The 15,732-nt window shown below is 49.1% G+C and overlaps 1 protein-coding gene across 6 annotated transcripts in view; it reads left to right on the top strand.

Moving 5' to 3' along the window:
• Positions 1-3: 3 nt before the first annotated feature.
• The window catches only part of KCND3 (potassium voltage-gated channel subfamily D member 3), a 217,322-nt gene continuing 201,593 nt past the window's right edge, over positions 4-15,732 (top strand). For 2 of the 6 annotated variants that reach the window (XM_017869693.1, XM_017869688.1), the window contains exons 1-2: positions 4-91; positions 6,787-7,964. In XM_017869693.1, coding sequence (XP_017725182.1) covers positions 6,859-7,964 — 1,106 coding nt within the window. In that variant the 5' untranslated portion in view covers positions 4-91; positions 6,787-6,858. The other 4 variants (XM_017869690.1, XM_017869694.1, XM_017869691.1 and 1 more) reach the window with 3 other exon arrangements.

Raw genomic sequence — 15,732 nt, 5'->3', positions numbered from 1 at the left:
CGCTCGGCGCCTCCGCGGCCCCGGCTCCCGGCTGCAGCTTCCTCGCGCGCGCGGGGCGCCGGGCGCGGGGCCCGGGCTGGCTTCGCAGAAGGTAAGAGGGACGCGACCGAGCCTTCTGGAGCCAGGAAGTGCGAGGAGCGCTGCTCCCACGCCTGTTGCTCCGGCTGCCCACGCGGCACCCTCCCACTCCCGCGCCCGGGTGGGTGGGCGCTGGGGCGCCGGAAGGATTGGGGGTGGGGCCCGTGCCGTGGGGAGCAGGCAGCCGGCCCGGGGCGTCGGTTCCCTCGGGCTATGGAGCCACCTCCGGGCAGCCAGGCGCTGGGGTTCGGGGGTGGGGTGTGAACCTCTGCCCTCTTTCCATTGGCCTGTCTTCCCTCGGCGAGTGCCAGAGACAGGTGGCGAAGGCTTGCTCCGTCCCCGCTCTTGGTGAGGGGAGAAGGAGAGAAATGGCTGAAAGTGGAAACCGGGAGCGGTTTGGGGCGCTTCGCAAAGTTCTCCAGCCCGGCGAGCCGGCGGTGTGTCTACCAGAGGCTGGGGGCCAGTCCGTCTGGTCCTGCCCGACGCCGCTTCCACCCCGCGAGCTCTGGGAAAGGTCTCTACGTGACGCCAAGGGCCGTCGAGGCCCCGGGGAGGGGGATCGAAAGACTCACTTTGCGAGGTGTTTACATTGGAGGTGGGGGACGGGAAGGGACTGGGCAAAGTTACCTGGACTCAACTAAATTCCTGCGCTTGCTTAGTGTCGACATTTGAATACGATCCAAGATGTTCTGCTTTTATCCTGGGCAGCCCTGATATGTCAGCAACAGGCTGAGGTTCCAGACCTGAAATCGCACAGCAAGAAAAAGGGTCCGTGTATTTCTTAAGAGACAGCGTCTGAACTTTCTCGGGGTCCTAGGCACAATGCGATGTTTGTAAGACCAGGCATGCGTTGCTGTATTTTGCATGAATGTACGTGATGGTTAAATGTATGCCTTGTTTACCTTACTTCGAAGGAGCCTGTATGTTTACTGTCTGTAGAAAGGCTCCTGGGTGTGCACGAATTCAATACAAAGCATGTGTACATTTCCCCATGTGGACCTGTTGGCACACAGGAAGGGAATTGATGTGTTTATTTTTTCCTTGTCTCTACTTGAATGCAACAAAATGCAAGTATACAAGGGACCCCACCCCCCTCCAGAGAAAGAGGTTAGTAGCTTGTTCCCTTTTGCTCTTGAGGAGGCTGGAGAAAAAGAGTTCAGGAAAGTGCCCTGGCTAGCCTAGGAGTGGCACTGTTGGAGAAGAGGATCTGTGCGTGTGTCCCAAGCCTGTCCCCCAAGGATCCCCAGCTTGGTTCACCTTGTCAGTTTCATGCTTTGCCTACCAAAATCCTGTGAACACAGGAGAAGCCCTCTGGGTCATGGGCACCTTCCCCTGCCCCCAGACCAGACCCATTCTGAGCTAAGGGATGTGATGTGAGATTGTGGAAAGTAACTTTCCAGACTCTCTCCACTGAGGTCATTGAAGGACAGACCTTGGTGACATGACTTTTTTTGCTGCCTTATGCCTGTACTCAGCTAGGTGTCAAACCCCAGGACAGGCTGTCTGGTCACTCCGCCCACTTTTGGCCTTTTATCTCCAAAACAGAAGCTGTTTAATGGAGTAACTGACTTTTTACAGCAGGGGAAAATGTTTCCCTTTGCCAGGATTTGTCACCTTTTTCATTTCAGAGCTTACCTGTTTTGAATGTCTCTTTTCCAGCCTGCCCCACCCCTATCTTTCCCACTGTCAAACTCTTCTGCCAAAACAAAATAGCTTCAGATTTTTCATTTGTAAGGCGTCCACGTCCTAGTAAAACCTTGGCATTTGAGGCATGTGCAGTGCCATTGGCTGGAAATGGGGCCGCACTGTTGTGCCTGTTGCAGGAATTCATACCCAGGCCAGCTCCGGAAGGTGTTGGTTCCTGTCAAGGTGCGAACCCTGCTGTATAAGCCATGGAGAAGGCCTACTTGAGTGGGTCATTCCTGCAGGGTTGTGGGGTGGATATGGCCAGTGTGGCCTTGGGTATGGTGTCTGGTGGGACACTTGTCCTCCCCTTTCACCCTCCAACCCCCACACACAGAGAAAGTAACAATGGGGTAATTGCTCCTTTTTTGGTATGTTTTACCAGGGGAACAGTGGCTGAGCCTCTGGAGACAGGCTGGTGCTTGCTTGGCCTTCTTTAGGAAGATTGCCCTGGATTCATGCATGGGGTGAACATTTGGCCTTGGGACCAGAAGCTTTTATGGTCTCAAGATAGGGAGGGGTTAATTTTTCCTTCTCCTGAGCTCTCAATTATTCATCTGAAAGCAGTTTGTAAAACACTACCAGTTTTTGGAGATTGGCTTAGGATAGAAAGGAGAGGGTGATGAGACTCAGCTTGGCAGGGGCAGGTATTAAAGCTTGGGAATCCGGGTAGAGCAGGACTAGGAGAATGAAAGGGGAAGGGCGTCACCCTCTCAGGGGGCAGAAATCTGTGTCTGGCCACACAGGGTTCCACAGGGTGCCTCTAATTCAGTGGTCTGTTACTTTTTGCCTCTTGAACCCCCTCAAGATTCTGCCTCTCTGAGCTTTATTCTGGGAGGAAACAGGATGTTAAGGGTCAAAGGTCCAGGGCTGAGAGTCTGGGAACTTGGTCTCCTTTACTCTCTAGGAAGGTGGCCAAGGGTCTGTGGGTGGACCAGGCCTTGAATTGCCCCTGGGTTCCAAGTGATACAAGTTGTGTGCCCTGTGCAGAGCACTAACCTCAGCAGGAATTCCCAGAACTCCCTTTGCTACCTTGAGGCCTAGGCTAACTCCATCCTCACAGCAACAAGCCCAGATGCTCTACTTCCTTCTTTGCATGGGTGACTGTCATTAAGAGGTCTCAATGAGACCTAAGTTACAGACTTGATATCCTGGATCCAGCGAAATCAGGGATCCTTTGAGCCAAATGGTCTTTTGTCATGTTTCTGTCCAATTCTCAATTTACAGAGAAGGACTCTGAGCACCAGAGGGTGATCATGGCTTGCTTTCACAAATTGAGGGTGGGATTGAAACTGGAATTGCAAGGCCTCATGAGCCCTTGCTCATTGCTGCCTGGGGAAGATAGGGAAAGGAGTCTCTGCATCTTGCTGTCTTCTGTTGGGAATATCAGTATTGGGCAATGCCTAGATCAGGAAAGCCATTTGGCAGTGAGGTGATCAATGGTCTATTTGAAAATTGTCAGCTCCTATATATACATAGAACTTAGCCACTTTGAAGGAGACTTCTGAACTTCCTTCTCCTTACCTGTAAGCTTTGGGCAGAAAAGCCTATATCATAGGATTTTAGTGGGAATAAATTAAATGTTGTGTGTAAAAGTGTCTCAGTGTCCAGAGCATTGTCAGTGCTCAATAAATGTAACCAACTCTGAGTTGGAATCACCTGTGAACAGAGTTGAACTTGTGGGCTTGCTTCTCAAACATCCCTTGCCCCTTAGAAATAAATCCTATCTAAGTACATGCTGAGGAACTACTAAGTCTCCTAATCCTAAACAAAGTATAGTTAGAAGGGTAAATTTCTTCTAGGAAGAAATACAATGCAGGATGTGTTCCTGACTCTTCTATCAGTAGCATGTGAATTACCCACTGCCATGCATGAACGACCTCCATTCTTTCCTCAGTTCCTCGGTTCCAGTAATCAGGAGCTCATCAGGCCTGTGCTGTTTTTCTGTTCTCTGAGCAGTGACACTTACAGGAAATGTCGTTGTCATTCCTATTATCTTCTGTAACATCTGACTCAACCTCCCTTTATTAGAGAGAAAAGGGCCCTGTGACAAATCCCTTTAGCATGCAGATGGGGAAACTGAGGCAGAGATTGGCTTCTTTAGAAAACTTGACTGAGTCAGAGGCAGATACTTGAATTGGATTCTTTTGATTCAGTTCTGTCTTCAGATTTTACTTTCTGTTTGGAGACAGAACGCTTACCCTTGGCAACCCCTGAAATATATTAGCAAGGCATAGAGTAAAGTTGATGGGGAAAAAATGGCACCTATAAAACCAGGGGTCCCAGCTCAAGCACCTACTGATGCAGTGCACTGTGCTGCCTTTTGGGTTGTGATATGAAAGTGGAGGCATCTCGGCCTTTGCCCAAAAGAGCTTAGTGTGGGATAGGGAAGGTTGAGGAGTGGTCTGGCTGTACTCTTGAACTCCACATTGAGTCTGCCTGGCTTTAATGGCTCTGCCTACTTATTACATCCTTTAGACAATTATTACAACTCCTTATGCTTCATCTTTCTTTTGTAGAAAAATATGGCCTACAGTGGTGTCTGCTCCTCAGGGTTGTTGGTGGGATCTCTTGAGATGCTCCATGTAAGCGTGTGGTACTGTGCCTGGCACACCGTCAGCCCTCAGCAGACTGCCTGAGGTGGAATCCCTATTCTGCCGCTTTGGGGTTGTTAGACTGCTACGTCTCAGTAAGCTTTAGCTTTCCTTATCTATGAAATGGGGGACACAACAGACTCTTCTTCCTAGGGTTGCTGTGAGGGTTAAATGAGATAATCCATGGGAGACAGTTAGTGTAATGCCTTGCATAGTGTAAGTGCTCAATTGTTAGTCATTATTAATAATAGTGTATAAAGTATGTGTAATCCTAGCTATGGGGTGATAGGTGCTAGGGAAGAGGGCAAACAACGAGTCAAGACCCCAAAGGAAGAAGAGAATCTCATAGTGGGGAGAGGAGGAGGCATCACAGAGAGGGTGATGAATAGGTAGGATTCTAATAGGAGGGGTCTAGGGGAAGGATATTCTCATGAGAAGGAAGAGTGGTCCAGAGGCAGACCTCCCCAGGGTCTGTCCATGAACAGGTCTTGGTCTTATTGCTGGAGACTAGGACGGGTGCCTGGGCCATTGGGCTGGAGTATGAAGCTAGGATCTATTAGTGGGAATACTGGAATGCCAGGCCAAGGAGTTTGGACTTTATTTTGTAGGTCATGGGGTAACATACAATCAGAACCTTGCTTTAGGGAGATAAGACTGAGCAGAATGGATTTCAGGGGAACAGGAGAAACCGGGTGGGGTGTGAGAGTGAGCAACAAGAAGGTCCATGGGAAGGAGGCCCGAGGGACTTTGGGCCTTCATGAGGGCAGTAAGAGCTATTGCCTATTATTTGGCAACTCTTTAGAGAAAAATGGTCAAGGTGACAGCCCTGCGGTTAGGGACGTCGTGAAGAAAAGGGAATAGCAGCTTTTTACAAGGAGGCAGGTTCTGTTTAAACCTGTCCACTTCAGAGGCATCTGAGCAGAAAAGTCCAGTGGCAGCTCAGGAGTTTGAGGGAGGTAGAGATCTGAAAAACCTCGAAGAGTTGGGAGTCAGGAGAAGGTGAAGCAGGTTTATAGGGAGAGATGAAGATCGACTCCCTATACAAGTCTTCGTGTAACAGGAAAAATTTTCCAAGACTCACCTCTTCCTCATTTATTTAAACATAGAATCACAGCAGCTGAATTCTAGAGGGCCCAAATAATTCTGAGTTAGGATTTGTTCTGTGTGATCAGTTTAGGATTAGTGGAGATGAGTGTGTCAACCCCAAACAATTTCCAATTTCTGTTACGTGTGTTTCTGTGTCACCACATGCCTTCCCACAGATGGTATACATTTGGGGACTGCAGAGCGATTTCACTATCATCTTTTAAAAGCCAGATTTGGAAAGGTAAATCTGCTTCCCAAAGCCAAATATAATTCTCCGTGCTATTGCTCCCTCTGTCCACACAGGTAATGGGGAAGTGCTTATGCAGTGTGGTTTAGAGAGGTGAAGGGACAGGGTGGCCCGGCTCTGGAAAAATCTCTGAGGGTGGAGTGGGGGCCAGGTGAGAGAGGCTGCCATGGGAAGGAATGTTGTTATATAACCTGAGGGAGCTATGGATGGTGGGCAGATGGAGACGGGAGGAGAGGAATCTAGGGACGGCAGTGAGCATGGATCGGCTTCCTCTGGGGAGGGAAAGAGACGATGCATCGAAGTCAGGTGAACCAAGAAGCCAAGACGGCCTTCACAGAGCAGAGAAAGAGACCCTGCCTGGCCTCACAACTTTTCCCATGTCTTTCCATCATGGCTCTGAGGGTCTTAGGGGAAAAATTTGATACTAGGTTGCTAGGGCAAGGAGTAGGGGCTGAGTGTCCCACAGAGTAGCACTTTGTCAGGGAGAGCCTTCTCCATGGGAGTTGGGGACAGAACCTCACCAATCCTGGTGGTCACCTGCAATCTCAGAGAATTTTCTGGACTTGGGCAGCCCCAGCCTCCTCCTCACCAGGGAGGAGTAGAAAGAATTGTTTACCTGATCTCCCTCATCTACACGCCATTCCTGATTACCCCAGTGGGTGAAACAGTGAAATAAAAATTAGCATGTTTATCCCACTTTTAAATTCATTTAATAGGAACTCATTTACCCTCTCCCAATTTAAATTGGTAATAACGCCATAACCTTTCAGAGCTGATTATTACCCACATCTTGCCAGATCTTCCTGCTAAAGAGGCCTTCCCTCCAAATGCTCCTGAGCCCTCTTGGAACCTGACGATTTGTTAGGCAGTCAGCAACATCTGGCAGTCCCACCCAGCTGAGCTCCGAGAGCTAGGTGTTCTCCCAGTGTCTGGATGGCAAAGAATCAAGTCACCTCTCTGTGGGGGGATTTCAGTTTTATTAATCTGCCCTGGAGACTTTGGCCGTTTCACTCACCAGTGATCCTTTCCTGTGTCCCATTACTTACCTGCCAGTGGATATGGACTCACCCCTTCTCTCTCTCCCTTCCTGTCTCCCAGGGTTTGCTGAACTAACTCCAAGCTGGTGTGCACAGTGCCCGCACGGCTGCCGGCCCAAGAGCTGGAGTCACCATGGCAGCCGGAGTTGCGGCCTGGTTGCCTTTTGCCCGGGCTGCGGCCATCGGGTGGATGCCGGTGGCCAACTGCCCCATGCCCCTGGCTCCGGCCGACAAGAACAAGCGGCAGGATGAACTGATCGTCCTCAACGTGAGTGGGCGGAGGTTCCAGACCTGGAGGACCACGCTGGAGCGCTACCCGGACACCCTGCTGGGCAGCACGGAGAAGGAGTTCTTCTTCAACGAGGACACCAAGGAGTACTTCTTTGACCGGGACCCCGAGGTGTTCCGCTGCGTGCTCAACTTCTACCGCACGGGGAAGCTGCACTACCCGCGCTACGAATGCATCTCTGCCTACGACGATGAGCTGGCCTTCTACGGCATCCTCCCTGAGATCATCGGGGACTGCTGCTACGAGGAGTACAAGGACCGTAAGAGGGAGAATGCCGAGCGGCTCATGGACGACAACGACTCGGAGAACAACCAGGAGTCCATGCCCTCGCTCAGCTTCCGCCAGACCATGTGGCGGGCTTTCGAGAACCCCCACACCAGCACGCTGGCCCTGGTCTTCTACTACGTGACTGGCTTCTTCATCGCCGTCTCGGTCATCACCAATGTGGTGGAGACTGTGCCGTGCGGCACGGTCCCGGGCAGCAAGGAGCTGCCTTGCGGGGAGCGCTACTCGGTGGCCTTCTTCTGCCTGGACACGGCGTGCGTCATGATCTTCACCGTGGAGTACCTCCTGCGGCTCTTTGCGGCGCCCAGCCGCTACCGTTTCATCCGCAGCGTCATGAGCATCATCGACGTGGTGGCCATCATGCCCTACTACATCGGCCTGGTCATGACCAACAATGAGGACGTGTCCGGCGCCTTCGTCACGCTCCGGGTCTTCCGCGTCTTCAGGATCTTCAAGTTTTCCCGCCACTCCCAGGGCCTGCGGATCCTGGGCTACACCCTGAAGAGCTGTGCCTCGGAACTGGGCTTTCTCCTCTTCTCCCTCACCATGGCCATCATCATCTTTGCCACTGTGATGTTTTATGCCGAGAAGGGCTCCTCGGCCAGCAAGTTCACAAGCATCCCTGCCTCATTTTGGTACACCATTGTCACCATGACCACACTGGGGTAAGTCAGCACTGGTGGATGAAACCAGGATGGAGGTTGGAGGACAGCTGGATGACCTCTGAAGTCTTGATGGTGTCACCATGGGGAGAGGAGGAGGGAGTCCCTTACCTAAGTGGTGGGGCAGGGGAGTTGCTATATCGGAAGGGGAAAGCCCATGAGTAATCTGGGGGTGGTGGCTTGATGGGAATTGAGTTTTCTTTTTGAGGTAGGGGCATGTGTTTTATAGAACTAAGAAAATTAAGTCACCAATTCTTTTTTCAGCCATGCCTTGTGTGCGTGTGAAGTCTCGGGGTGAGGTGATGTCTGCATTCATATATGCATCTGTGCATATAGGGGCTGCTTGGGAGGAAGGTCAGGGCAGTGGTTGGGGAGGGAGGAGACGGTTGAGAAGTTCGGAGGGTTCGGATGTCCATTACCAGAAGACACCAAGAGCACTCTTTTTGGATCCTTTCTGCATTTTTTCTTTGTAGTATATTTGCAGGCCATTTTCCCATTTGTCGTGCTTTTCTCCTGTGCTGCCACAGACACTCAAGGGTTCAGTAGCTCTGAGCAGACTTTCTCTAAGTGACTCTGAACCTGGATTTTCCGCAAAGTGAGGCACCTGGTTTATTCTTTCTTTCTAAAGCAGTATCGGTCTTGCTTTCTTAGTCTGAGTCAGTGATTGAATGACCTGGGTGACTGTGAGATGGTCTGAATGGATCATGTGGTCAGACACAGAAGCAGGGACATCAGAAGGAGGGACAGGTGCTCCGGGAGGTCATGGTAATTCTGTCTCTCTGAGGTCCCCTCTCCAGCTGAGGTCACAGAAATGTATCCATGATGCTGGGATGTGAAGCTTTCCATCAGAGGAAGGGAGCTCAGGAAAGAGATTTTAATCTTCACCCTAACAGGATTAGAGCCAATAGAGGTGGCTTTATGGAAACATAGATTTCTTAGGGGTTTCTGCCTCAGCTATTAGAAACCATGGAGCTTAATGCAAAATCCCTTCACAATTCATATACTGGGTCTATATTTGCTTAGGCCAGGAAGCATTATATTGCTGATGGAGAATTCATGAAGCTTTTTATTTTGTCTTTGACAGTTTGGTTGGTGGTGTCCTGGTGATTTGATTTTTTTTTTTTTCCTGGCCGAAACCCGGAGGCAGTAGTGTCGGGTTTTCCATAGTGCTGCATATGCTTATTGGGAATGACTGAGCAGGTGATGAGAACTTTTAAAATGATTACATTTGTCATTCTGCCACACACGAGAGGGAGGGAGTAGCAAGGGGAAGAGCAAGGGTGTCACCATCCATTTGTGAAGGCCACATTTGATTAAGGCATTCCCTTTACTTCTCATCTGTCTGACAGAACCACCCTGCCCCTTCCTCCCACTCCAACACACATACACGCACACACACACACACACTTCAAATGGCTGCTCACCCAGAGTGGGTAAGAATGTTTGGTCATTTGACCTTGTTTCTCTTGGTTCAGGTGGCAGATGTGGGCTTTTTGGCGCAGTGGGGTATTCTGGGGATAAAATGGGCTGGAGAGGTTGTGCTGTCAGGAGGTCATCTTTATCCCTTTTAGGCTGACCCTAGCCATCCCTTCACCTTCCTGAAGGGGACCTCACCCGTGGCCAAACACCTCACTTCTACTTCTAGTCAAGCTCCTGATGTGGCTCTGATTGCCCAGTGCCCTCAGATGCCCCTTGATGGGACTCATGACACCAGAGAGATCCTTCAGGATAGCCATGTGGAGGAAAGCAGGCATGCTGATAACCACCTGTTCATTGCTTTTTATTAGTAGTATAACAGCATATGATTGTCTACTCTATGTCGATAGTGTACTAAGAACTTTGCATATATTATCTCTTTAAGTTTTTACAACAGCCCTGCAAGATTGGAAAAAATTCTATACCCTGTGAAGATGCAGAAGTTGAGGCTCAGAGAGATTATATAAACTTCCATAGTCATGTAGCTAATAAGGAGCAGAACTAATTTTCAGATACCAATCTGGCTGCTCCAATGCCCTTTTTCCTTTCACCCTACTACTCATTCCCATGCCATCAGGTCCCCTAGGTAGAAATCAGACCTTCAGGGTTATTACTTTTTTATTATGGCCTCAGGGTGTGATATTCTCTTCTAGTCATATTGCCAGTCAAGAAAGCATCAGCCCAATGAGTATTATGTGTCAGGCACTGTACCAGACACACGGAGATTTTAAAAATAAAGCATTTCCTTCTGAGCAGTTTAAATACTGCCTTAGAAATTAATGGCGATTAATCCATGTTTTAATGCTCTGGGGAAACCGCTGACTTCTTTTATCATTCACCCTGTAGATTAAGGGGCAAGTCCAGCATCAAGGTGGACTATCTTGGTCTCATTTTTACTTTCTTGGGAGGGCACTGGTAGATTTGCTGGAGGGTGAAAGGAAGGGTGCCTGCATTAGGGAGAAGCATGCTTTCCCTGAATGTGGACCTGGTGGGCTCCCTCACCCCACATCTGACAATGAACAAGTTTGTTTTACCTTCCCCATGCATTTAAATGTCTAGCTTCTGGGAGGAGAAACAAATGGGCAAGAAAGGAAACCTTTAGTAGTGTCTTCCTTAAACTCAGATAAGTAATGAGAAAGCAACCTTTTTCTTTCCCTCTATCCTGGCTAGTGTAGCTCATTGCTGGGTCAGGCTACTTTGACTTTGACCTGAGTTGGCAGTTGACACCATTACCAAGCTCGTTGCTTGGTTATACATAGCAAGTGCTTGGCAAAATGCTTTTAATGGATGAACCAGTGTGAATGGAGTGACTCTTCCATTTGCTTGACCTGATACTATTCTCAGTTCCTTCTAGACCTACTTGTTCTCTCTAGAATGTGGATCTGAGATTTGAGCCTGCACAGCCTGAAGCCCCCTCAGATGTATGTATTCTGCCCCAGCCCTGGTCCCCCAGGAGGGAGAAGAGCAGCGTTTACTTGGTGTCTGATCTATTCCCTGGGCTGCCCTGCAGTACTGTGGAGATCATCTTGTCTTTGCTGGACGTTTTGCTGACTTGACCCTGGAAACTTTTCCCTTTTCCATGGCTAGTTTCTGTCCTGACCACATTCATGGTTAGTTGTAGCCTTGTTCAACCATTCCAGAAAGTCCATCTTTTTCTTACTCTACAGAGTCCCAAGTGGCCATGGAATACCAAGGACCAATATCTTGCCATCATTCAGTTGCTTCTAACAGCTCCCAGTAGACATCTACCTCTTCCTTTCTCCAGACACTCCCTTCCCTGGTCCTTCCCTGAGTTCCTGTTTCCAGTCTGGAGCGGGACTGTCTCCAGCTCTTCTGCAGGGCAGAGCCGACTGATGCACGGAGAGCTGATACGCGGAGTAAAGGCATCCACTCTTCCTGCTCTGGTTGCCCTCTCTGCCTGCTTTCCCAGCACCTCATTGATGAGTTACTCAGGTGTCCTCCAGGGAGAGATCTCCTGGAACCAATTATTACCGTTTAGTTAATATCTCAGAATACTTTAAGCACACAAGAACAATAACAGCCCAGCTGCTGTCAGGGCTTGAGGATGGCTTTCCTTTGCAGCCTCCTGTGCTACTGGGGAAGACCCTTTATGCTCTGCCCAGGTTTCCCTTGAGCCCCCTGACAGCTGAGTTCCCAAATGCCCCATTTGAGGATTAATTTCCATCTTCATAATTGACGCTATAAATAAAATCAATCCTCAGTTATCTCAGTTAACAGAGGGAAGGGATAACATAGAACTCCCAATTTTAAATAAGACCAACCTAACTACTTTGAGAATGTATTGTATGACGTAAACTCTCTCAAAGCAGATTTCCCTTCTTAATTTCATTTGGCGTCATGATTGTCCCGGACAGTCCATGGGGGAAGCTCCGGAGGGTCTGGGAAAGAGGAGAGCATGTGGGAGGAAAGCCTTGCAAGCAAGCATCCACAAGGACCAGGGGAGGCCAGCTCCGGGCCTGGTTTGGATGAGGCTGCTCTTGGGTATCTTCGGGAGGGGTTCAGAGGAGTGTCTGATCCTGATGAGATGGCCCACTGCTACTGGTTGTCTCGGTTATGTAATTGACACCAGCAGCCTGTCTGTCACCCCGTGTTCTGAGATGAGAGAGCATTTGACAGTGTCCAAATATCACTTTAATGAAAACAGAATTGATTTTTACTTCTTCCAAGCAGGAAGCCGCCTCCAGGTGATTTGCATTTCACTTTAAAACATAATCCTGGAAGGGGCCTGCCTGAGGTTCCAAGAGACAGGGAGACTAAGCCTGGGAGATCGATACAGGCACACCACAGAATGGGGTACTTGATAAGCCTCCCCATAGTGCCAGAAGTAGAGCCAGTCTGAGATCTGTTTTTGTTAACCCTTTAATACCTGAAATTTTATCTGCACCTTTACTGCCTCTGGAGCCCATCAATGCTCCTCCCAATGCCCAAGCACCTTGGCCCCAGGACACTGGCTAATAGTGTCCACCTTCCTGGGGGTGGGTCCCTGCCTAGGGGACTTTTATCTGAGGACACCTATTGGGAACAAACAACCTCAAAGCCTTTTCTTTGTTGTCATTTCTCTGTTGACATTTCTTTGTTGACAGTTCTCTGGTGCTGAAATTCTTAAGCGAGGGTGCAGAACTGCATCTCGACAAGGAATCTTTCATTCGTTCAACATTTATTGAGTGCCTCCTACACTCCAGGCAGCATGGCAGGCTCTGAGAATACACAGGCACTATGATTGCACATCAGCCAATGTAAGGCTCAGGCAACATGAATTGAATGAGACCCAGTTCTCTACCTTTGAACTTGAACACTCTTTCTGCTCCAGAGACTACCCTTCATCTGCTTCTGTGTCTGGCTGATACACATTATCCTTCAAACTCAGCCCCATGTCACCTCCAGGAGCTGGGTACAGTTCTTTTGCCTCCTCTTGTAGTCCTTGCATTACTCTGTCTTGTCATTGCCACATTTTGTGAACTTCAGCTGTTTATGTGTCTTTCCCCCAGGATGTGAGCTCTCTGTTCCAGAGATCATGCATGATTCGTGCCTTACACAGAGCTTGATATATAGTGTGTCTCAATTAAGTATTTGTTCACTCCGGTTCGTTTGTTTAGTTTTCTCATTCGATAACCATCTTCTGGCAATATGAGAACCAATGAACATGCTATCTACATGTTAGCTATATAGTCATGTCAGACATGATATTTGTGGACAGAGTGGAGATAGGGAGGTCAGGAAGGGCATTCTGTGGTTCTGATTTTAGGCTTAGCAGGGTTGGGGCTTTCTTACAAGGGAATTTTGCATCCAACTCTTGGCTACTTGGCTACGCTTTTTCCTGCAGACTCTGGGGCCAGGGAGGAGGAGAAGGGGGGCCATAGGTAAGCCCCTCTACCCATGATGTTTTTCTCTATTCAGTTATTTACTCAACAAATGTTTATTGAGCACCTACTAGACACTGGGAATACAACAGAGAAGAAAATAGTCTCTGATCTTGTGGAGCTTACATTCTAGTGGACAGCACCCAACAGCAAATAAATAAATATATCTTATCAGGCTGCAGAGAAAATTAAAGCCTGATATGACAGTTGGGGAGTGCTGAGTATGCGGGGCTGGGCAGAGCAAGGGATAGTTGCTATTTCATGTTAGGAGGTCAATAAGGGCCTCTCAGATATTTGAGCAGAGACCTGAAGGAATGAGGATAGCTTGGGGAACAGCATTCCAGGCAGAGGGAATAGCAAATGCAAAGTCTAACAGGCAAAGTCCAACAGGCAGGAGGGGCCTTGGTACGCTGTTCTTGAAAAGGTAAGAAGGTCCAAATGGTCAAGCTGCAAGAGCAGGGGACAGGACAGTACCAGGAGATGAGTCCAGAGAGGTAACAGGGGAAGCAGCTCATGTAGGGTCCTTATGACCACCACAAGAACTTTGTCTTTACTCTGCTTGGCATGGAGGGTTTTGAGCCACTGACTTCCATTTTTAAAGGATTGCTCTGGCTGCCAGATAGTAAATACCTTGTAAGGGAGAAGCTAATGCAATAATCCAGGCAAGAAATCAAGGTGGCTGGGACTGAGGGTGGCGGCAGTGGAAATGGGAGAAGTGAGCAATTCTGCATATATTTGAATGTAGAGGCACCAGGAAGCTTTCTCAGGAAGTGCTTGTTGGTCCTGCTCCCACCAAGCCAGCTGAAAACTTCCCCTGCTCCCACAACAGGGGACTGGCTCAGAAGACACAGTCGTAAAGATCTTCTCTACCCCTGGGAGAAGCATTTCACAAGAAGAATCCTCAAGGCCTCGCAGGATGGCTCCAAGGCCAGGGGCAGCCGAGACCTCAGCATGTAACAAACAAGCCAGAGCACCTGAGTTGTAGCATCAGCATCTCAGACTAGGCCTGATGCTGGCAGTAAGCAGGCAGCGTCTATACCTGGAGAGAACTTCCCTTTCAACCCGGGCAACATTTACTGAGCACTTGGCAAGTGGCTGGGCACAGTGCTTCCTGCCATGAGGAGGACAGTGTTGACACAGACACGAAAACAGAGAGGACACTCTAAAACTCAGCAGCTATGATAGCTGCAGCAGAGGAAGCCAGGGGGCTTCAGGCTGCAGAGAAGGGAGAGATTAATTCACACCAGTAGGATTTGAGCCTTTTGGGTGCTTCACACCGGGAGCATCACATTGAATTTGTCTTCTGATTCAGCAATTCAAAGTGCTGCAATTTTTGGAAAGGGATTTCTAGGCTGGTGCCCATTTCACAGATCTTTTCTGGAATCCCTCAAAATCAATCCCAATCTCTCTCTGTATCTCTCTGTTTGGTTTTGTTTGGGTTTCTCTCTTTAAACACACCCATTAAACACAACCGGGATTCCTCCTGAGGAGCAGCAATTATTCTGCCTCAAGATAGTGTAAATAAAAGGCAGCGTTTCCCTCCTCAGGAGCAGGGAAATGCCCCTCAGTAATTACTTGAGTATTTTTGTTTCCCCCCACCCAGCAGGGAGCTCCTGTCCCAGGCCATTGCAGGGCTCTTGTCCATGCTCCATTGTAGCTGGGAGCTCTTTCCCATCAGGGAGAGCAGCAGAGACTTTTAGCTCTGAGTCTCCTCACCTCCCACCCACTATCCTCAGGCAGGTGGCTCTGCACACAACCAACCACTTCCAGGAAGCTGATACTCTACCAAATACTCATATCTTAAGTGTTCATTCTCTAGTGATGTCCAAGTTTTTTATTTTTTTTAATCTGGGAAACAGGGACCAGGCCCCCCAGAAATTGCTTCGGAAGAAGTGTGCAGTATTGACCTCAAACCAACTTCTAGTGACAAGCAGGAAGGACTTCCCACAATGCTTTTGGGTATTCAAAGTTTTCTGCCAGAAGGCTCAGCTGCCACAGCCTCCAAAACAAGTTCAGACTTCAGCCTCTGTCCAGTCTGCTTTTCTCTGGCCAGAACACAGGCATTTTCTCCCCACTCCTACCTCCCTCCAACTAGCTCAATGCAAATGATGGGTGTTTGGGAAGATGGGGACTGGAGAGGGAAGATAGCTGAGCCTTTGCTGACCATGACTGGATGGAGGAAGATTGCATTTAGCTCGTGTAATCTTATTCTGGGTGTCAGGACTCGAATGAGTGTCATTAAACTGAATCAGAAAAATCGTTTTAATATAAGTGCCACCTCATGCACAAGCTAGTTGATGGAGAGATGGATGAGGCTGGGGACGCCTCCTTTGTAATGCAATGCTGTAAAATCCCATCACCCTCATTATTTCCCACGGAGCCAACACATCATAATGCCCATGAGTGGCAGAACA

Source organism: Rhinopithecus bieti, unplaced genomic scaffold (assembly GCF_001698545.2).
Source record: "Rhinopithecus bieti isolate Rb0 unplaced genomic scaffold, ASM169854v2 scaffold_3040, whole genome shotgun sequence".
Lineage (NCBI taxonomy): Eukaryota > Metazoa > Chordata > Mammalia > Primates > Cercopithecidae > Rhinopithecus > Rhinopithecus bieti.
This window is presented reverse-complemented; position numbering and strand designations above follow the sequence as displayed.